The sequence below is a fragment of the Oncorhynchus kisutch genome, linkage group LG15 (assembly GCF_002021735.2).
Source record: "Oncorhynchus kisutch isolate 150728-3 linkage group LG15, Okis_V2, whole genome shotgun sequence".
Taxonomy (NCBI): domain Eukaryota; kingdom Metazoa; phylum Chordata; class Actinopteri; order Salmoniformes; family Salmonidae; genus Oncorhynchus; species Oncorhynchus kisutch.
Window position 1 is genome coordinate 54,968,002 of NC_034188.2, and position 23,290 is coordinate 54,991,291.

At 42.6% G+C, this 23,290-nt stretch overlaps 1 protein-coding gene across 2 annotated transcripts in view; it reads left to right on the forward strand.

The window, feature by feature from the left end:
- Nucleotides 1–543: 543 nt before the first annotated feature.
- The window catches only part of LOC109905517 (protein phosphatase Slingshot homolog 2), a 37,368-nt gene continuing 14,621 nt past the window's right edge, over nucleotides 544–23,290 (forward strand). The window contains exons 1-2 of one of the 2 annotated variants that reach the window (XM_031790571.1): nucleotides 544–775; nucleotides 8,017–8,060. In XM_031790571.1, the coding sequence (XP_031646431.1) occupies nucleotides 713–775; nucleotides 8,017–8,060 (107 nt within the window). In that variant the 5' untranslated portion in view covers nucleotides 544–712. Of the gene's footprint in view, nucleotides 776–8,016; nucleotides 8,061–16,878; nucleotides 17,409–23,290 lie in introns of those variants that run through there. The other variant, XM_031790570.1, reaches the window with a different exon arrangement.

Genomic DNA, 23,290 nt, shown 5'->3' on the forward strand with positions numbered 1-23,290 from the left:
TGTGTGCAAAAGGCATGAGGAGGTAGGCAAATAATTACAATTTTGCAGATTAACACTGGAGTGATGAATGATCAGATGGTCATGTACAGGTAGAGATATTGGTGTGCAAAAGAGCAGAAAAGTAAATAAATAAAAACAGTATGGGGATGAGGTAGGTGAAAAAGGGTGGGCTATTTACCAATAGACTATGTACAGCTGCAGCGATCGGTTAGCTGCTCAGATAGCTCAGACATGCTTTGAACTCGACTGACAAATGTCAACCATAAACTATAAGTACAGCTATCATGTTTCCAAACAAATTCTGGTGTTAAAAAGGCACATTAATATATATTTAAAAAAAAATAAAAATGTTTCATTTAATTGCCGAAAATGCTGTTATTGAAGTAATTTCCTTAGTATGTGACGTCAGAGAAATCGGAGTTCAGAGATTATTTCCCACTTGTAATTACGAGTTGGAGGGCCGCAATTGGGGTTTTCCCCGTTCGTATACTGGTAATTACGAATGTACGAGCTGTTATGAACGCAGCAATAGACAATGTCGTTTGACAGCTGGCCAGTGGATCGCATGCGCCAAAAGACGCTGCTGAATGAATAGGAGGGAAATCACCAACGACCCAATAATATCGGGCGCCTTGCATGTCATCTGCTCAAATTATGACCATCTCGCCGCCTCTGCTTTCTCTAACTAAAATATCTGTTTCCTGGACCTTGAATGGCTCTGGTCACCGTTCAGCGTTCGCCAACACCCAGCGTTATCTCCAGTCCCTGCGTTTCGGTGAGTTGTCGAGCCTGTTCGTCTGTCATAGCACGGGATTTAAGGCTCAATTCTACTGGTATTGTTTAGGGTGGCTGTAGCTAGCTAACATGTAGGTTGTTGTCCCATGCGGTAGTTAGCTAGGGGAAACACTTTTCACAGCACTTCGATACCGAAGTGACCTTTTCGTGGCAGGAGACAGGATAATGTTAGGAAAAGGGTTAGCGGATATGGTCTCCTAACCTGCCACGAAAATCACTTTTGTAGCGAAGTGGGGTGAAAAGTGTGTGTCCCAGCTATCTACACTATAGCTGATAATGCCCTGCTTTTTTGTGTGTGCATACGTTCCTAATAAATTGTTAAACGGAAACGTGTTTTAGTTGTCTGCGTTGTGTTATGTATAAATATACACGTCTGACTTTTGCATGGACACAGTTAAACTTTCCAGTGTCCAGGGAAGTTGTCGCTTAGCTACCACAGTCGATGTCGGCCAGCTAGCCAGTGAAGTTTCTCAACTTGTAGCTAGCTAGTTAGCTTGGTATAGTGACTGTTTTGCAATGCAAATGATTCCAGTGCAAATCTGACCTGTTTATCCCCAAGTCAATTATATAAATGGTCTAAAAGAACTCAAAGAAGCCACCTCATCATAGCTTAGCTATCTGTCAGTGTCAATCTTTGTTGGCGAGTTTACTGTTTACTCAGTCACAGCCATAAATGTATAGACAGTGGTGCAAAGTACTTAAGTAAAAATACTTTAAAGTACTACTTAAGTCGTTTTGGGGGGTATCTGTACTTTGCTATTTATATTTGACTTTTACTTCACTACATTCATAAATAAAAGATAAAATGTATGGAGTAAAAAGTATATGACACCCAAAATTACTCGTTGCGTTTTGAATGGCTAGCAGGACATGAAAATGATCAAATTCATGCACTTATCAAGAGAACATCCCTGGTCATCCCTATTGCCTCTGATCTGATTGTTTCTAAATTATGTCTGAGTGTTGCAGTGTGCTCCTGGCTATCTGTAAATAAATAAATAAACAAGAACATTGTGTTGTCTGGTTTGCTTATGTAATGATTCATACTTTTAATACTTATATTTTTGTAATTACATTTACTTTTGATTCTTAAGTATATTTAAAACCAAATACTTTTACTCAAATAGTATTTTACTATTTAACTTTAAATTTTTCTATTAAGCTTTCTTTACTTTTACTCAAATATGCCATTTGGGTACTTTTTTTTTCATACATTTTATTACAACAGACCTAGCCAAAACAATGTCATAGACTCTCACAACAGTTCCACATCAACTAGGCTCAAGTTATTCTGTTAATGTTTTGCATGAAAACCGGGTTAGTATGACATGGCTGTCCAACTACATTCAACTACATTTTATGGGGTGGCAGGGTAGCCTAGTGGTTGGACTAGTAACCGAAAGGTTGCAAGTTCGAATCCCCAAGCTGACAAGGTACAAATCTGTCGTTCTGCCCCTGAACAGGCAGTTAACCCACTGTTCCTAGGCCGTCATTGAAAATAAGAATTTGTTCTTAACTGACTTGCCTAGTAAAAATGACCCGCACTGGGAAAGATTCCATATGACATATCAAGGGTTGCCTGGCTGGCTGATATGCCAGCGGATGATTCCACATAAGGGTTGTAGCTAGACAGCCTAGCCCAGTGGTCGACAACCCTGTTCCTGGAGTGCTTGACCAACAGAGCTAATGGATCAGTTCTGTGATTGCTTAAATTCAATATAGTGGACTATATAGGGACTAGGGTGTTATTTGGGATGTATCCATTGAGGGCAGTCGGAGGTCTGTTGGCTAGAGAAAGAAAAATGGCCAGTATAAATGGGAAAGATGAATGTGAGAGATTAACTATGTTTCTCTCAAACAGCCATGAAAACAATTAAAGCAAAGGTCAACACAGAAATGATGTGTTAAGGGCTCCAGAGTCTCCTATAAGTGTTCAGTCGGGTTGAATTCTGGTGGCTGAGACGCACACCCTTTAAACCCCCAACAACAACAACTGCAGATGATTAAGGTAGTTGCCCCCCCCCCCTGCAGGGCCTCCTGGGTGGCGCAGTGTTCTAAGGCACTGCATCGCACTAGAAATCCATGTTCGATCTCGGCCTCAACCGGGAAACCCATGAGTCGGCGCACAATTGGCCCAGCGCCGTCCGGGTTTGGCTGGCTGGAATGTCCTTGTCCCATCCCACTGACTTCGGTCGCCAGCTGTACGGGGTTTCCTCCAACACATTGGTGCGGCTGGCATCGGGTTCAGCGAGCAGTGTGTCAAGAAGCAGTGTGGCTTGTAGTGATGCCAATTTAGCAATTTTGTTGCTAGATTTAGCAACTTTTCAGACTACCCTGGCAACTTTTTTTTTTTTTTTCAAACCGCACCTAGCAGCAAATTTAGTTACTTTTAAATATTTATTTGGAACTTTTAGCTTTTGAAAAGTTGCTAAAATGCACTCATTTTCCCACTAAATGACACAAATTATTTCTCTGTCACACACTCGGTCACAACACACGTGCCTGGCTGCAAAAGTGCTTTGTGAGTGACGTTAGCAGCAGGTGCTCAGCTCGTGCGCAGGCCAGCAGCAATTTCAGCAAATTGCAAATCATTGTTGGCTGACTGCAGTAGTATGCGTTCGATACAAACCCAATGACTATAGTTGGTCACAAATGTTTGATCTTGAACAGAACTTACATCAATCAACATGTCTCAATCAAAATGATAATAAACAAAAGAATCGAAACTAACATGTCAAATCATATTTTTCGCTGAGATGGCCAGTCAATTTGAGTAACGCTATTGTGTATTCTACATAATGACGCAGTTTTACATACAGACGTCATCACGCAATAACATCACAACATCATTTAGCAACAAATCAACCTGCCTCTAGCAACTTCCCCTGAAAATTAGTTGGCGACACTGGCGGCTTGGCAGGGTCTTGTTTCGGAGGACGCAATTTGGATATCATGAAAAAGGGGTCAAGGTATCCCCCCGCACCTTTCTGATTCAGAGGGGTTGGGTTAAATGTGGAACACATGTTTCAGTTGAATGCATTCAGTTCTGCATCTGACAAGGTATCCCCTTTTCCCTATCCCTATTATGCTCCTTTGAGACCCCTCTTTCAGTCACTGATCTCTTCTAGCCATGCTAGCCAAAATAATATTTATTTCTACATGACCTAAAGCATGATGGGGATGTTTTAATTGCTTAATTAACTCAGGAACCACACCTGTGTGGATGCTAGAGGTCAACCCATTTATGATTTTTTTTAAAAACTGATACTGAATAATAATAATAATAATAATATTTTTTTTTTTTTATATCTATACATTTGTAATAATGACTACAACAATACTGAATAAACACTTTTTAAACTTAATATAATACATCAATAAAATCAATTTAGCCTCATAAATAATGAAACATGTTCAATTTCGTTTAAATAATGCAAAAACAAAGTGTTGGAGAAGAAAGTAAAAGTGCAATATGTGCCATGTAAAAAAAGCTAACGTTTAAGTTCCTTGCTCAGAATGAAAGCTGGTGGTTCCTTTTAACGCGACTCTTAAATATTCCTAGGTAAAACGTTTTAGGTTGTAGTTATTATAGGACTATTTCTCTCTATACCATTGGTATTTCATATACCTTTGACTATTGGATGTTCTAAGGTACTTTCGTATTGCCAGCCTAATCTCGGGAGTTGACAGGCTTGAAATCATAAACGGCGCAATGCTTGAAGCACAGCAAAGAGCTGCTGGCAAATGCAGGAAAGTGCTTTTTGAATGAATGCTTACGAGCCTGCTGCTGCCTACCACCGCTCAGTCAGACTGTTCTATCAAATCATAGACTTAATTATAATAACTCTGTTGGGTTATTTACTCTGAAAAATAAGAACCTATGGACACTAGAGAAGCTTTAACCAAGTATAATTCTTCCCAAAGGTTCTGTACAGCTGTAATCAGACAGCAAAACATCAGTGATAAACCTCCTACTTATGACACTCCCTCTCTCCAATCCTTAGTTTATGGTTTAACAGGAAAAGAGTAACAAGATCCCAAACCCTTATTACTCCCTTCAGGTGACCTGTCCTCACCTCCTGACCTCAACCCCTCCATCTAATCCACAGATGCCCATCTGTCCGTCCTGAATCAACAGGGTGCTCTGCTCCCGTCCCCCAACACATTCCACAGCTATCTGTCCTTCTACAGAGAACGCTTAACATTCTCCTTTGATTCTATCATTTATTTAATATCTCAATGTTCAAAATGTCAAACCCAACACAGAAATGTATTTTATTTTACCTTTATTTAACTAGGCAAGTCAGTTAAGAACAAATTCTTATTTTCAATGACGGCCTAGGAACAGTCCAACGCTCAAACCACTAGGCTACCCTGCCTTAGTTTCCGGATTTGATCATATTAATAACCTATCATTTAGAAAACAAAACGTTTATTCTTTCAGTGAAATACGGAACCATTCCGTATTTTATCTAACGGGTGGCATCCCTAAGTCTAAATATTGCTGTTACATTGCACAACCTTCAATGTTATATCATAATTATGTACAATTCTGGCAAATTAATTATGTTTTTTGTTAGGAAGAAATGGTCTTCACACAGTTCGCAACGAGCCAGGCGGCCCAAACTGCAGCATATACCCTAACTCTGCTTGCGCAGAATGCAAGAGAAGTGACACAATTTCCCTAGTTAAAATAAATTAATGTTAGCAGGCAATATTAACTAAATATGCAGGTTTAAAAAAATATATACTTGTGTATTGATGTCAAAGGCATTGATGTTTATGGTTAGGTACACAGTGCTTTTTTTTCGTGAATGCGCTTGTTAAATCACCTGTTTGGCGAAGTAGGCTGATTCAATGATAAATTAACAGGCACTGCATCGATTATATGCAATGCAGGACAAGCTAGATAACTACACATGGTTCATCATATTACAAGTTTAACTAGTGATTACCCCTAAAACAATAACAATCACTTTTTTAATATATTTTTTAAGATTGATAGATTTTTTTATAAGATAGGTTTAATGCTAGCTAGCACCTTACCGTGGCTCCTTGCGGCACTTGCATAACAGGTAGTCAGCCTGCCACACAGTCTCCTCGTGGAGTGCAATGTAATCGGCCACAATCGGTGTCCAAAAATGCCGATTACCGATTGTTACGAAAACTTGAAATCGGCCATTCCGATTTAATCGGTCGACCTCTAGTGGACGCACCTGCTTTCAATGTACTTTGCATCCCTCATTTACTCAAGCGTTTCCTTTACTTTGAGGGCACCAGCTGCCTGTCAAGTGATGTATGAGAGGCACCCATGTGAGGCTCTTTCTTCTCCTGAGAAAGAGCCTCCTCAGCTATGTTCTACTTGCAGGCCATTACCACAGCAAGATGCCATGCAGGTCAGGGTTATTATGGCTGGCATCCTCAGAACGATGGATGGTCATGATTACAAAGCATTATGGTTGACTGCCTTTGCTGTGTGTGGAGTGGATATAGTGCTGTCATATCCTTTAGCTCCATGTGTCTTATATCCCATTAGACACTGATGCTCCAACTTGAAGTGCATTTAAAAAAAAAAATTTAAGCAAAGATGTTAACACCATACAAAGATAGGGGTGACAGATGGAAGATTTAGGCGTAACACTGACTATTGTTTAAGCAAGTATCAGCTCATACTGAAGCGTCTCGCCTATTAATTAAGCCTACTCTGTATTCAGAACATCAAACCTGAGAGAAGGATTGCTGGACGGGGGAATCTTCCTAGTAGCACACTAAATACTCCCCTCTCATTGGCTTGACCCAATCCCCTGTTCCTCCTTCCTCCATGTGGTGGCATGGTGACCATGGAGACGGGCCTGTACATAGTATTACATGTATGGTGACTTAACCACAGGGAGAGGAGGAAGCTTGTGGTTTCTCCTCCACTTTGCTACTTAATAAACACCTTCCTATAGCAGCCTATTGGCCTCTGCTGCTTTCGCCATTAAACAGACAGTGGGTTTGTTTAAGTGTTTTGGAAAGTTTCTCGTTGAAGGGATGGGTGGCTCCCTCGAGTCAAGGTTCTCCTGTGTCACCATGTTTCTTAAATGCATTTTTCAAATGGCATATGCCTGGCTGTGGCAGCATCTGATTTACATCACCTGATGTGTGAGGATTTATGTCCAGGCGAAGGCTTTTTGATTTGCTCATGTTTTCTCTAGTTTGTGTGCCATCACGGTCGTGTACACAAGCCCAACAAGCAGAACTCTTTACATAGAGAGGCCTAATTGTAAGCATTTTTGTATTCTTGAGTATAGGTCTGGGCTCTGTCTGGGATTTTGTTTGTGTGTGTGCTCTTCTCAATAAAGATACATTGGCTGGATCACTTCATCCCATTCCGTGTGTCATGTACATCGTGTGTCTGCATAGGACATGGTGAATGTAGCCAGTGTGTGGTGCATTGGGCTTTATTAACCCAGTTCAGTATCTCTATGTGACTGGGCAGAGGTGGTTTGGATCTGCTAGGGCTCCCTTGTCCAGGATTGACAGCCTGATCCCTGGGAGAAAGTTCCCTGAGTTTGGAGATTACTGGAGCAGAACAGGCTGGGATTAGGGTCTGCCTGCCTGTCTGTCTGAGCAGGGACAACAGATTGCCGGGCCAGGGTGGAGAGAGAGGGACGCTTCAAAACAGGCCGGCAGCCATTTCAACCCTTATCTATTCTGCCTTGTTCTGGGTTTAGTGAAATATCACTACGGCCATCCCATGACATGGATGAAAGTGGATATTTAGCGGCACATTTTAGCCGATGTGTAATTCATTATCCTCTTTAAAATAAGGTTAATTCGCTCTTCCTCGGTGCCCGATGCAAACCGTGTTGCAAAATCTCCCTTGAATAGATAGCTATACACTTATGTCTAACAAGCCCAAATATGGACATCTTGTTTTGACTGGGTGTGGAATTCTTGTTCAAAAGGTCTGGCAGCATCACACCTCCTAATATTGCTGTAGTATGAATTTGTTTGGCTCATTGTTAGTCATGAGACACTTGACTTGATTCATACTTGACTTGATTCATATTCATATGCTCTCCTTGTTCAGGCCGGTTATTGTGAACAAGCAACCTTGTCTATTCATGTGACCGCAGCTTTTTGTCTGTATAATGTGTCATTACTATAGTCCGTTTATGGATACATTAGTGTGTATGTGCATGTTGATTTCTGACTGGTTCTCTGCTCTCTCCCCAGGAGGCAGACAGTGGTGAGGATGACCGACGCTCCCAGCCCCGGAGGTAAATTAGCAGTAAAATAATCTCAAAGTATTGTAATCGAAAAACTCTGAAGTATTTTTGGGCATTGTACTGACAACCTTCCAGGCCCTGCTGAATTTCTCAATTATTGTGTTCAGTGCCTGAATCAGCTGAGACAAACGTCTGTTGTTGGACCTTTGGGAGCTCAGCTGTACTTCCAGCTACTGTCCACCAGAGAGAGTGTGTTGACAAGAGTGTATTTGCTGTATTGGCCGTATACTGCTGCAGAGTCAACTGACTCTTATTTAGTCTCAGACCCAGGCAGCAAAATGACCGACAGAGGGGTCACAAGCAAACACAGGAACATTATAATGGCTGTACATTGCCAGTTGGGCTGTTAAAAAAACCACACATGCACACACCCGTGCACAAAACAAGTGACTGCATAGCTCGTTTCAATTTACAGTATATCACACAATATATTTTAAAATATCTTGAAAAATACATTTCTATCAACATGTAGACTCGCTCTTGACTAGCATCATTGTCAGAATTTTTATTCACACTTAGTTTTAGGTCATTACAGGAGAAGGGTAGAAAAGGACTAATGGTTGCCATTTTGCATCTTCAAAACACTAGGCTATTTTGGAAATGCAAAATAGTTAGCCTATGTACGTATTTGGGTTGGTTTGTAGTACTCGTGTATGACTACTCCAGTTGTCTACTCCTGATTATCTATTTGCATGGTTGTATCTGTTATCTGTGTTACCTGCCGCTTGACGTCCGTGTGTGTGTTTTATAGAAGGACAAGACGTCACTGTTTCACTTGTCTTGGCAGTTGGGTTTCAGTGTGGATCTCTTAGATTAATGCCTATTCATACAGGACATACTAATAGTTATAGGTTATTATGGGTTAGCCTATAGGTTAATAGGCTAACGTATAGTCTATATGCCATGGATCATCAACTAGAATCAGCTGCGGGACGATTTCTTTTCTGAAGTGGATGGTAGGGGGGCCGTAACATAATTACAAATAATTTGTAGACTGCAAATTGACCACAAGAAGCCCAAACAGATATGTTTGACTAAAACATAATCATATCAAAGCATGCTTACATTTGTATGCGATCAAGTCTCCCTATTATGCGTGGAAGTACTTGAACAGATTTCTTCAATTAAAATCACTTAATTTTGTTGTTTTTGTTGCCCAGCAATGAAAACTCCACAGAAAAAGTGTGTTTAGTGTATATACAGTAGCAGTCAAAAGTCTAGACACACCTGCTCATTCAAGGGTTTTTCTTTATTTTTTACAATTTTCTACATTAATAATAAAAAACAATGAAATAACACATGGAATCATGTAGTAACCAAAAAAGTGTTAAACAAATGAAAATATATTTGAGATTCTTTAAAGAAGCCACCCTTTGCCTTGACAGCTTTGCACACTCTTGGCATTCTCTCAACCAGCTTCATGAGGTAGTCACCTGGAATGCTTTTCCAACAGTTTTGAAGGAGTTCCCACATATTCTGAGCACTTGTTGGCTGCTTTTCCTTCACTCTGCGGTCCAACTCATCCCCCCAACCATCTCAATTGGGTTGAGGTCTGGTGATTGTGTAGGCCAGGTCATCTGATGCAGCTCTCCATTTCTCTAGTTCTTGGTCAAATAGCCCTTACTCAGCCTGGCAGTGTGTTTTGGGTCATTGTCCTGTTGGAAAACACAGTCCCACTAAGCGCAAACCAGATGTGATGGCGTATCGCTGCAGAATGCCGTAGTAGCGATGCTAGTTAAGTGTGCCTTGAATTCTAAATCAATCAGTGTCACCGGCAAAGCACACCATCACACCTCCTCCTCCATGCTTCACGGTGGGAACCATACATGCGGAGATCATCCGTTCACCTACTCTGATTCTCACAAAGACACGGTTGGAACCATAAATCTCAAATTTGAACTCATCAGATCAAAGGACTTATTTTTTATTTATACATGTATACACACACAGTACCAGTCATTCCAGGGTTTTTCTTTATTTAAATGTTTTTCTGGTGACAGTGTCAGGCTAGTTGACCAAGAAGGAGGGTGATGGAATGGTTAGTGAATGCCAGTTGAACCCTGCTGTAGGGTGTTAAGGGACCTGGCTGTAGTAAACATGGAACTGATAAACAAGGGCGTGTGTTTGTCTGAGTTTGAGTATCACTTCCCCTTGGCTTGGCCTAACGTCAAGTATTGTTCTTGTCAGTCGCATGTCACCTGAACTCTCCATCATAGGACCTTCATGTATTCATAACAGCGTCAGGGTAATGATATTACATAGCATTACTTGATGACCGAGCTGATTGTTGTGACAAGCCTAACTTTACACAGTCATGGCAGACACCATTATTTTGGTAAGCTAGTTGGCTTGCATCAAAACAGCACTATAAAGTCTGTTGTATTAACTTCTTATATGCCTATTCAGCTATCATGGCTGTTTATTATGTTCTGTTCCCTTGTGTTGGTGTTATGACTGTGTTGAACTAACCCTTATAATGTAGGGTATTTTCTGTACATTGATTTAACTTGACTTCTGGTCAGGATTTAGTCTATTGAATTGTGCTAATGCAAGGTAGAAGTCAGAGTTCTCCATACCAGTACAGTTGGTGATAGTTTGCAAACACTGGGTCCACCACAGCAAACTGTTTGGTTTCATGCTGAGAAGGAGCCAACATGACATGATGTGCATTTGGCCAGCACAACTCCATAACAGAACAATTTAATGTCCATTATGTGTTGCACTGACTTCACCATTCAACTCCAATGCTGCAGGACATGTGGACTCAATTATCTATTAGGTAATACTATGGCAAGGGTGAGGTCACCCCCCCCCCCCCCACCCCATTCAATGTCTTCAGCTCTTGGACTAGTTTGTCATTTGGAGCCCTCAATTACTCCCCCCCCATCTGATACTCACCCAACCCTCCCGTTGGTTATGTAACAAGAAGCCCAAATGAACACCACAAGGATTCCAGTACTAGAAATATATTGCATCTAATTGGATATCAGAAAGCAACCTTTGAGGGTGAAGGTTGTGCAGTACTCCATGTTCAGTGTTTTGCTCAGTGCTTACCAGTTATGGTAAGAGTGCTATTGTCATCTATTCTGTGCCGCACACACAAGAAAGACACGACAGCTGTTGTTCCCACGGCTCTGATTGAAGTGTAACATACGGTAATACATGAATCTGTGCTCTGGCTTTGCGACGTGTATGCACTGCAAGGAATGTCAAGGACGGCATACTTTCTAGTACAGGCCTACTTGATTGTCGTTCATAGTAAGGAGAGGGCTGTTGGGCTGCAGACATATTGAGGGGGAGAAGGGAAAGGCAAAAGGATGTTCAGGGTCTTTTCTGTGACCTTGTCTATTCATTGTTTTCAGTAGGCATTTCCTTTCAACTGCTTACTTCAACATGGCTCTGGTAAGATTTGAGTCGGTAGACACACACACCCACACACACACTGATGTGCAGGGCCGGACACAGACCTTTTTCAAGGGGCAAAAATACACCAATAAAGTATGTTAAAAGATGTATACAATCAAGCACACATCCATGCAATCTCCATAGGAAAAAACATTGGCAGTAGAATGGCCTTACTGAAGAACTTTGTGACTTTCAACTTGGCACTGTCATAGGATACCACCTTTCCAACAAGTCAGTTCATCAAATTTCTGCCCTGTGAGAGCTGCCCCAGTCAACCGTAAGTGCTGTTATTGTGAAATGGAAACGTCTAAGAGCAACCGGCTCAAAAACAGCTCAGCTGCGAAGTGGTAGGCCACACAAGCTCACAGAATGGGACCGGTTGCAACACTCACTACAGAGTTCCAAACTGCCCCTGAAAGCAACGTCAACACAAGAACTGTTAGTCAGGAGCTGCATAAAATGGGTTTCCATGGCCACGCAGCCGTGCACAAGCCTAAGATCACCATGCTCAATGCCAAGCATCGGCTGGAGTGGTGTGAAGCTCGCCGCCATTGGACTCTGGAGTAGTGGAAATGCATTCTCAGGAGTGATGAATCACTTTTCACCATATGGCAGTCCGACTGATTTATCTGGGTTTGGCGGATGCCAGGAGAACGCTACCTGCCCCAATGCATAGTGCCAACTGTAAAGTTAGGTAGAGGAGGAATAATGGTCTAAGCTGTTTTTCATGGTTCGGGCTAGGCCCCTTAGTTCCAGTGAAGTGAAGTCTTAATGTTACAGCCTACAGTGACATTCTAGACGATTCTGTGTCTTCCCACATCCTTTCCTGTTTCAGCATGACAATGCCCCCGTGCACAAAGCGAGGTACATACAGAAATGCTTTGTCGAGGTTGGTGTGGAGGAACTTGACTGGCCTACACAGAGCCCTGACCTCAACCCCATCGAACACCTTTGGGATGAATTAGTACACCAACTGCGAGCCAGGCAAAATTCCCCGACCTCACTAATGGTCTTGTGGCTGAATGGAAGCAAGTCCCCACAACAATGTTCCAACATCTAGTGGAAAGCCTTCTCAGAAGAGTGGAGGTTGTAATAGCAGCAAAGGGGAACCAACTCCATATTAATGCCCATGATTTTGGAATGAGATGTTAGACAAGCGCGTGTCCACATTTTTGGTCATTGTAGTTACAGTGCCTCCTAAAGATGTGATTGACATCTTGAAAAGAGGGTGGGCGATCAGCTCATAATCTGCAAGTCGGCTAGCTCAATTTATTATACTGATTGTGATTTTATTTTCAATGCTCGTATCAAAACTTCACAATATGATATTCATAACCTAACAAAATGTGGGAAAACGTTGAGGGGTCTGAATACTTTCCAAGGGCACTGCATGATGGTTAGCTAGTCTAGACTACCTGTGTTGCTGCTGCAGACTGAAGAAGGGATGGGTCGGAGGGTCGTTGATGCAGCCAATCCTAGTGTCAAATGTTGTGCTTCTGTGGCAGTACTGTTGATATTTCAAACTAGGTAGCTAGCTACACACAACTAGGTAGCTAGCTACACACACTCGATCAGTGACCACATCTCAAGCCATGCATGTTTGAATAATGGGTGTGCACAATCCCAGTACGGGGCAGACTTGGAAACCGGTACAACTGGGCGTGCGCCACCTTCGTACAGGGCGGACCAACCGGTGCAACCAACGGATGGGGTGGCGAACTTGACGACACAAACTTGTATAAAAAATTATATAAATTACCACCACCCAAAAGGGCACTTGGCGAGTGGGAGGTGTACAGGTTGACTCCCATCTGTGTTTTTGCCTACTGCTGCGTCTCTGATGTGGCTGTCAGAGCAGGTTATTCTGGATTTGAGTTACCCTGTGCTCAGTGTTCACGAATTCCCATTACCGGTTGCGAGAAGGAAAGGAAATGGCAGCTATGCAAGCCAACTCAAACCCATGGCCTGGAGTCACCGTCTTTCATTGCAGCGTGTTTTCTCACGCCTGTCTATCAAGGGGAACACCTCTCCTGGCTACCAGCACTACCCTTCTAACCTCGGCTGACAATTTTCCTGATCATATCACCGCTTTCCTCCTAGTTCCTGGTATCTTTTGTGTCTCGTATTTTAGCCCTTCACTTAAGTCCCAAGGTGCTCAAATCACAATTAAATAGGTGACATGGTAGGTAAAAAAATATATATATATTTAGCTTGACAGGGCGTTAGCCTGCCCTGCGGTTGGCCTTGTAGCATTCATGTCCAGGTCTATTACTAGTGCTGCAGTTAGTGTAGGCTATGTGTTCTGGCTGGTCTCATTTCAGACCCCCTACTCCTCCAACTAGCTCCAGTGTAGCAGGCCTATAGGAAACAGCTGCTCACTTTAGTGGAGAGCAGGATGTTAAAGGGGTAACTTGGAGTACAGAGACCCAGTGGCTGACTGCTGCCTGCAACACTTTGACCCTTTTTTTCTGCTAACTCTCATTCAAAGAGCGAGAGAGCGACACGAGCCATTGCGCAATCGGACCCACGTGTTGCCCCCCCCTGCATGTCGGACCCTATTACCAGAGTCAAAACAATGTGATTTAGTAGTGGTCTAGCCTATTAAGAGGTCCAAAACATTCTGTGCCACATAACTAGCACAGATGCTGGTCACACAGATGTTGTTTTGATGCGTGTTGGTTGGTTGAACGTTGCCTGCTATGATGACCCAGTGGGTGACCAGCTAAACCTCATAACTAGAGAGGAGGCGGACTGGAATGGAGGAGACCATGTGACGATGCCCTGTAACCGAAGACACCCAGGTATGTGTGAGTTTCTACGTCTCCTTCCCCGTCATGTTATTTGGAGTGCACGAGAGGAGTCAAGTGTTACACACACGCTTTGTAAACACTGTGTGTAACCATGTCCCACGCTATCGCGGCCAGCCTTCTCATCTTTTCTTTGGCCACTTAAGTTGTATAACTTTAGGAGGGTAACTTGCGTAGTAGCTGCCTGTTTGTGTGTACCGGCAGCCTGTGTTATGTAGTGACTTTGGTAATGGCGGGCCGTGGGGACTGGAAACATCAATGGAGTGTTTTGACTAAGAGCCCTCTGATTTGAGCCCCTGTTGTCAGGTGTAATTGACCTCTGGCGTCTGACCTCTTCTGCCCCAAGCAGCACTACATTTGCATAATACAGCCTATAGACCTAGCTCCCATGGGGGAGCATGTGAAACTACACTGGCCGCCACCATTTGAAGCTTTCCAGTATGAGTGAGACCAAATGACCAGACAGACTATGGCCTGTTTTATAAGGTGGACATTTTAGCCATGTAGGCCTAGCCTATATAATGTTTGTTTTGGCTCAAGCAGACCAGGAAGGAAGTAAAGGACAGAGGAAGAGCTGTGTTCTCAGAACCGTCATCTTTGTTGTGTACACACATTACCGCTTTCATTCTTTATCCAAGGCCAGGTCGTGTTAAGTGAAATTCCAGGACTGGCTTATAATCGTTCGGAGACGAGGGACAATGGGGAGCAGGAAGAGGAGACTGAGCTGTTGACTTTGTAGGGACTCATTGTAGAGCAGACCTTGAAAATACTGTATGGTTGTCTGCCTTGTTTGTATAGTATTAGTACAAAGACTTAAACACACTAAAATAGCTTCCATAGAGTCTGCTTTGTCACCTGGCTCTTGTGATACTGTTGTGATCAGTGGTGAAGATCGGTACTCACACTTGAGGTCTGTACTCTAATTTTAACTTCTCCCATTGACATTAATTTGTGATATATGCAAAAGTCCAAGTTGCACCCTTATCTCAAGTCTGAAATCGGCATAAACCAAGTATAAGAAAAACAAGTACATTCTTGGTAATAACAATCCCTTAACTAGCTAGCTTTTTATATGACATTGGGTGCTTCAAATGTGTATTTCCTTGATTCCTCATGTCCTCTTTCTTCCTTGCCGCCTCCTCAAAACACATTGGAGGAATCTGAACTTCTCCTCAATGCGTTTTGAAAAGGAAGCGAGGAGAGAGGACGTAAGGAAACACAATCGAGATTCATCTATTGTAGCCGAGTGGAGCCCAAATCCATGTGAATGATCTCACCCCCAGTGGAGTAGTAAACACGGTTCCCTCGTGTAGCCTATTTACACTGCTTCATAGACCTCTCCCTTTCCTATTTAAATACTGTATATCGCTTGCCAGTCTGATCCAGATAACGGGCCAACACATGAGTCTGGCTTTAGATAAACATTACAAAAGAGTTGTTTTGTATAATACTGGGCCGGTTAACCTACAGGTGTGGTGCCAAATGGTTGATGGCCCTTTTCTACTGAGATGCACCCCATGGACAATGTCTATAACATAGGTTTATTACATAGACTTTGGTTTGTCTGGAGCTGCCAGGTGGAAGTTTTGTGCACTCGTATCCTTACCGACACTGAGAGTGCCTGGTTTGTGGCCCATTTGCGTTAACGTCACGGTCTCCTGGTCAGTGTGCGAATGAGCTCCCAGTCCATAAACCATATGATATAGTTCACCTTTTTATATCTGATCAGAATGGCAAAGGTACAGCTCATTTTGCAGTCTGTTCCCAAATCCAATTTACTCTGTAATTCAGCTGTTATTTGAGACTTTGTCAAGTTGCTGTCTGGGTGTACTCAGTGAGGCAAAGCAGGGTGCACGAGCACAGTTCCAAGAATTCAGTTGTTGGTAAACACACTGCTGTCACAGAACATGTGGTTGCAATAGGTATGCACAGCTCTGCCCAAAATAATGGAACTGCTTGAGTAAATGAGGGATACAAAGTATATTGTAAGCAGGTGCTTCCACACAGGTGTGGTTCCTGAGTTGATTAAGCAATTAACATCCCATCATGCTCAGGGTCACGTATAAAAATGCTGGGCAGGCCAATATATAGGCTACCAAGCATGAAAACGATGTAAACCATATGCCATGGCCATCTGTCACCAGATCTCAACCCATTTTTACACGTATGGGAGATTCTGGAGCTTTCCACAACCATCAACATAATACCAAATGATTGAGTTTATTGGGTAAGAATGGTGTCTCATCCCTCCAATAGAGTTCCTGACACAATGTAAATCTATGCCAAGGTGCATTGACGCGGTTTTGGCTCATGGTGGCCCAACGCCCTATTAAGACACTTTGGTGTTTCCTTGATTTTGCAGTTACCTGTATGTTCCATCTGTACTTTAACTCTTTACTTCAACACCTCCCTGAATTTGTCAGTCATCACATTATATGGCTGTGTCTTGCGCTTCCACAACCTTGTCGCTGAAGGAGTGCCCAATCTGTTGTGCCACATTGTCGCTCTCCCCTCGTCTTTCAATTGGGACATTCTAAGCATGTGTCAGCAACTCCTCCCTCTCACGAGTTGAGTTTGTAGCTCCTGCCGGTGTCCCGTTTACAAGTTTAGAGCTTTTACAGTAGGACGGACGCGAGTGCTCTTCACAAATATTGATTATAGGTCGTTTGAAAGATCCCACCGCAAGAATAACTCCGTACGGTGTTACAGAATTTGGAACAGTCTTGCAATTAGAGGATACTGTACTTAATACACAGTAAAAACAAATATTTTTTTATTTTAAATAATTGTATGATAGGCTTAACGTTTTTATTTTACTAACAGTTTACTTTATTTTCCAGCTGCCTATTTTATAATGCCGCGAAGGAGATAGGTCGACAAAACATACTGTCTAATATCTATCGGATTCGTTGTACTAATAAGTGTTGACAATGGTCGGAGTGGAGTGAGCCTTTTCGAAGATATTTTGCGCTATCGGTCTGCTGTTCCGTGGTCCGGTCATGACTCTCGGTAGTGTCTCCGCTACCGGGAGCTCGGCGGAGGGCTGCTTCTGCTCCTGCTGCGGAGTGAAGATGATGCCCTACTTCTCCGACAACGGAGTTGTGTCTCAGAACCAGATCAACCAACTGTGAGTTGTACATTTTTGTTACGAATATTTTTTTGTGGTTAAAATGAAGAACATTTCCCCACCGGATTCATTTCCCCATGTAGTGGACATGCGATATGTATGCATACATTTACGATTTATTTACTTCAGCTCAGTTGTCAACAGTCTGACGTTGCAACATTATTCTGTAGGAATCTGACACATTTCTAATACATTTGTGACAGTCCATCCTGACTACATGTATTTCCCGTTAGTGACGTAACAGGATGTAAGTAATCTTGACAGCTTCCTCTCCTGGTTGAGAAATAATGGCACAATGGGTTATCCTTGATCATTGCGTGGCGCGAGAGAATCATCTACCTGGCTGTCTCCAAACTGGTCTGACGAATCCTGTCGGTCAGATATCCATATAAAGCAACAGTCTGCTCTATGAACTAATGCCAGAGAATCAGCCTGCCAGTCTCCCTGGACCCCCCCCCCCCCCCCCCTCTGTCAGTTGCATAGCTCTGTTCTGTGTCCTCCAAGCCTCTAAACTGGCTTATCCAGGCATATGGCAGTCCCTTTTTAAAATTTGCCCTTCTTTAATAGCGCATAGAAATATATTAAATCAACTTGATTTATCATTTATTTTCAATTATATTTTGGCTGTTGTGTTTTCTGATTTTGTTGTTGTATTATGTCTCCTAAGAAAATATTCTATAGCTCATCCATCCATGTTTTTGAGTGGAGGCTCTGCGCTCTGAAGCTTGCAGCCATTCTAACTAGGCTAATCGTCTGAGGTGTTCTTACCTGGGCCTCTGTATGAAACCGTGTGAGGCCAGTCGTCAGGTCCAGGTGGCCGGCCAGAGACTGATTTGATAGCTGTTAAAGAGTACTGAGAAATAGCCTACCTGATGAAGGGTAGTTAGTGGGTTGTATCTGTATGTTGTTTGATTGTTGTTGAGGAAGGCACTCATGTAAGGGCACCTGTATTTCCAGGTGTAAGTCCATCAGATGAATAAAAGTTTAGTGAAGCTGTTAGTTTTAATATGTTGGAACTAGCCTTGACACCCTTTTTAGTGTAGGCCTACTGCATGTTTCAGGGCAGTAGCAGTCCATCAATGTGGACTTGATCAGTGTTTTGGATGAACCAATGTTATATGCTTGAATCAAAAAGCCCATATCTGTGTTGCAAATACCGTACCATCAAAGATGCAATGGTTATATATCACATTCCCCTGTGACAATGACTGGCTGTCCAGACCATGTTGCATGTTACACAACCCTGATGTTGCCCCTGACTGATTTTGCATTGATTGACCATTTTCCTCTGATGAGAAGCTGCTCAATGAAGACATGCAAATGTATTGTTTTCTGTCCATATACTCATTTTGCACTGGTTTCTATGGCTACATGGGTAGTGGTGCTACTTATTTGCTTATGGGGGATATTAAATATCATTGGGTACTCCATGAGTGGATGCCTTGTATTTCTTGACTCACTATTTCACTGTGTGTGTGTTTGACAAGGGCTGTTATACTTTATTATATGGCCTAGACTAGTTAGTCATTTGAATAGCCTAGACTTTGTTTGTCTTAATCTGAAAGACACACACACACACACGCGCGCATGCATGCACACACTCTCGCTGGTGCGCACAGGTACTTGTATGCCATAAACGGCACCAGATGTAAGAGAACCAACTTCTTTGTTTTGGAGGAAAAATTTGGTCCGGTTTTAGTATGTATTCTCTTAGCCTTTTCAGGGTGGGCAAACAACCACCTATAGACTATATCATGGCCTCCTTTCCTCGACAACTCTGTCAAACCGATCAAGAAAATCTATGCGTTATGACAGTATTTACGAACCGATTTCGTTATTGGTGTGCGACCATGTTAAAAATAGACAGAGGAATGCCTGTGTGTCAGAGACTGTTTCACCATGGGCTGGGCTAATTACAGGTTTACAGTGTGGCTAACTGCTGGAAACCTGAAATCTAAACAGGTGTTGTCTCACTAATTTACAATACTACCCCACTTCGCTGTACACACACACACACACACGTGTGCTGCTTTGCTGTTATTCTGGGGAAAAGCGTTTTGAAGAATATGAATCTGACTCTCTTTAAGTGTGTAAAGATTGGCAGACACACAAGGAAGCCAGATTTGGTGTGTGATTAGTATTCATAACATCGGTAAACACAAAATGGAACGGGAGACGTTGATGTTGGTAAGAGATGCTATAGGTCTGGTTCATCAGCAGTCTAGTGAGACGATACCATGATGGTGCTACTAGTAGCACCATGTAGAGAATGGGGATGTGACAAATGTACCATTGTTCTTAATGTTTAAACTGCAATTTTTTTCCCCTATCGTTTAAACAATAAGAAAATGACGTGAATTCACAATTCAGATATGATCCCGCGTGTGACCTTTTCTCTGCTGTGTCCCTCTTCCATGTTCTGAGTTGTCAGCACACAGGACTTCATATCCCACTTCTCGTCAATGTGACGGCTCGTTGCGGGGATGTATGACAGCAATCCTACAATCTGTTGTTAACGCCACGTATGGTGTTTGAAAGCTCGCGCTTTATACTTGCAGAACAATCATTGTATAATTTCTCCATGCAGGCTGTCACGTTTTTTTGACCTGGCGTCTTGTTTGTTCTAGGTATGCTATCAGGGCAGTGAAGAGGGCATCCTCTACCATTGACAATGGCTGCGCATAAACTGCTTCATTCCTGTAATCAGCACTGTGATTTTCTCACTGCTGACAGAAACTGGTTGGTTCTCATAGTTGTAGCTCAATTTCACCTAGCACAGTGTGCATTTATTTCACCACCTTTTCATTTAACTTTATCAAAGTATTGCCATACAGAACTTAGCTGCTGTCACTTCCCTGTCTCAAAAGCATACAAATCAATTAAAATATGCATATCTCCTCCTAGTAATGTTACATCATTGCTGCTAGTGATGCACCGATATTACATTTTTTCCCGATACCAATATCTGGGATATTTTCCTTGCCAAAAAACTCGATACCGATAAATGTTTTTTTAGTTTGCGGCCTTATAAGCATTCTAGTACAGTTAAATAGTTAACACACATGGATGCAGCGGTATAAGGCACTGCATCTCAGTGCAACAGGCGTCACCATAGTCCCTGGTTCAAATCCGGGCTGAATCACATACAGTGATTGGGAGTCCCATAGTTGGGAATTGGCCCAGCGTCGCCGGGTTTGCCCAGGGTAGGCCGTCATTGTAAATAAGAATTTGTTCTTAACTGACTTGCCTACTTAAATAAAGGTTACACACACACCACACTGACCAAAAAGTTATTTCGTTGGCATTTCCATATGTCCCCATTACCAGTAAAACATCATCAAAACCTTTTTCTTTCGCTTACTTGCTGTTTCGTTGTTCAGTCGTTTCATTCTCAACCAGGATTTCTATGGAACGCCGTTTTGGGTCTTTGCATGTCAAAAAAGATACAAGTCAAATAACATTTTGACGTGTCAAATCTTGTTGATCAATCAGGACCTGAATATGACTGCACGTCACAATTAACACGTTCATTCATTTTTTACCTAGTTATTACACGTTGATTACACTGTCACTTGTATTTCATATGTCACAATGATTCATTGATACGTATGCTATGATGCTGGTAAAGTTGTCTTGTGAAACGGCAGTGCTGGTCATAATAAAAAATAAAAAAACTAGCTAGCTCATGGATGCAAACAATGTTCTTCCCCAGAAACAGCAAAATGGCATCTGTTTCAGTAGCTATATAGTTACCTAACTAGCTAACTATATAGCTAGGTGTCATCTAAATGAACCCTAATTTATAAGACCGTTCTTATTTGATTGATGGTTGTCGCACCCATCTATGTGAAGCTAGCCACAATAAGGATTAGCCAAAATAGTGGACTTTGCAGCTAGCATTCAAAATAAGTGTGGCATAATTCTACCATTTTGTATTCATTTGCTTCACTGTCAATGACGTACTTTTATTTTGAAGGCAACCCGCAAATTCCACTATTGTGGCTACCTAGCTAATACTTACTCACAAGGATTCCTAAATGATTGCTAAGAATAATGAAAATGACTGCAGTTTCTACTGGTCATTGTTTTCAGGCTGGTTGTATTGGTGCTAGCTAGGTACCAAGCTAAAGTTAGCTAGCTACCCCAGAAGTTGTGGTCAAGCAAATGATGCTTTATTACCAATGCGTTATTGTAAACGCATCGTTCGTGGACGATGTTTGCTTGTTTGCATTTCTTTTGTACAGCTTTGACAGTGCTACTGTATTTTTGACACGCAAAGACCCAAACGGCATTCCATAGTATGTATGTCATGAAGCTAATAACAGTGACTCTATTACTGTGTAACTCCGGTCGGCGAAAGCCACCATCACCCACGACAGAGAACGGATGATTCTTGGCGTTAATGGATCTCGCCTTTTGAGTTGTCTCGCTGAAATGTTCTTACTCTTTCAAATTACTGCTTGACTTGTTGACTGTTCGATCCACACAGCAGACATTGTGATCTAAGATAGGAATGCTGTGTAGCTCTACGTTTTACGTGGCGTCATTACATCATGTACCTCTGTTATGTAGGTATGCATGTCAGCTTTGACATCCGGTTTTTCACATCGGCGTTAAACTAAACATCGTGCCGACACCGATGTTGGCATTTTTGGCTAATATCGGCCGATTCCAATATGTTCACCTGAAAGCTTGTGCATCCCTAATTGTTGCATTAGATTTGTATTGAATTTTTCCCTTTTATGATAATGATCGAGACCTGTTAGTGGTAGTTTTGTGATTAATGCACTTAAAAAAATCTAATCAAATTTAAAAAAAATTAAATTTAGTTTGGGGATTTTTTTGGGTTAACCATAAAGATCCCTGTTTTTTAAAACGTTTACACCCCCGTGTAGGGAATAGGGTGCCATTTGGGACGCAGGCATAGTTTTGGTTTGAACACAGGCTCCTTTCTTACATCTCAGCGTTGATGGAGCCCCATCTTCATTCCAGTGGATTGGAGTTCGATGTAGGTGGTAGTACTGATGTGGAATTTTCCTCCTCTCAGAATATTCCTAAGGCCTTTAACTGAATGCCTCTGTCCTTGTGATGTAGCTCTGAGGAAGCTAGGTCTGCTTACCGGAATTGGTCCCGAGCCTGACTGTACTTACAAGGAAACTGAGTCGAGACTCCAATTTCAATCCAGCTCTAGAAACACACTCACAGGTTGTCAGTTTATCTTTAGCCTTGGCCTGTAACTCTTTCTCTCTCTCTCTCTCTCGCTCTCTCTCTCATGGTCTCTGGCATAATTATCTCCCCTTGTCCGTTCGGCTACTCTTGCTCTGTATTTAAACAGCTCGCTAATTCACATCTCTGTGTGTGTGCATGCACAGGTCTCTTATTGCCTAATCTGTACCGTAGGAAGTTCTAGAATGCAGCCCTGCTATCCACCCCCTCTCCCACCACCACTGCCCTTATCTTTCTGGGCTGAACACAGAGCCTTCAGCAGCGCCGGCCAGGCCTCTGCAGCCTGGGCCTATATTTATCTCTCCCCTAGTTAGAGTGGAACTAATATGGGCAGCTACAGGGAGGGGAGGGGGCATGTCAGTCCCACACACGTCTTTTTGGGAGTGGGAGGAGAGTGGGGTGCTAGGCTATCAGAGAAGGGCCCCTTACATAGTGATGATTGTGTCTGTACCCTAACAAGTACTTCTCTGTGCTGCATGCCAAACGATGACCCTCTCTCCCTTCTTGTCCCCACGTCTGTCTGCCTGTGGGAAGAGGAGAGTATTCCCTTACATGTCTGCACAGTAAAATGTCAGCCAGGGCAAAATTCCTGCGTGTCGCCTCAGACTCGGCCTCAATGCCCTCTGCTGCTGACCTGCTGCCCATAGACCTGAATC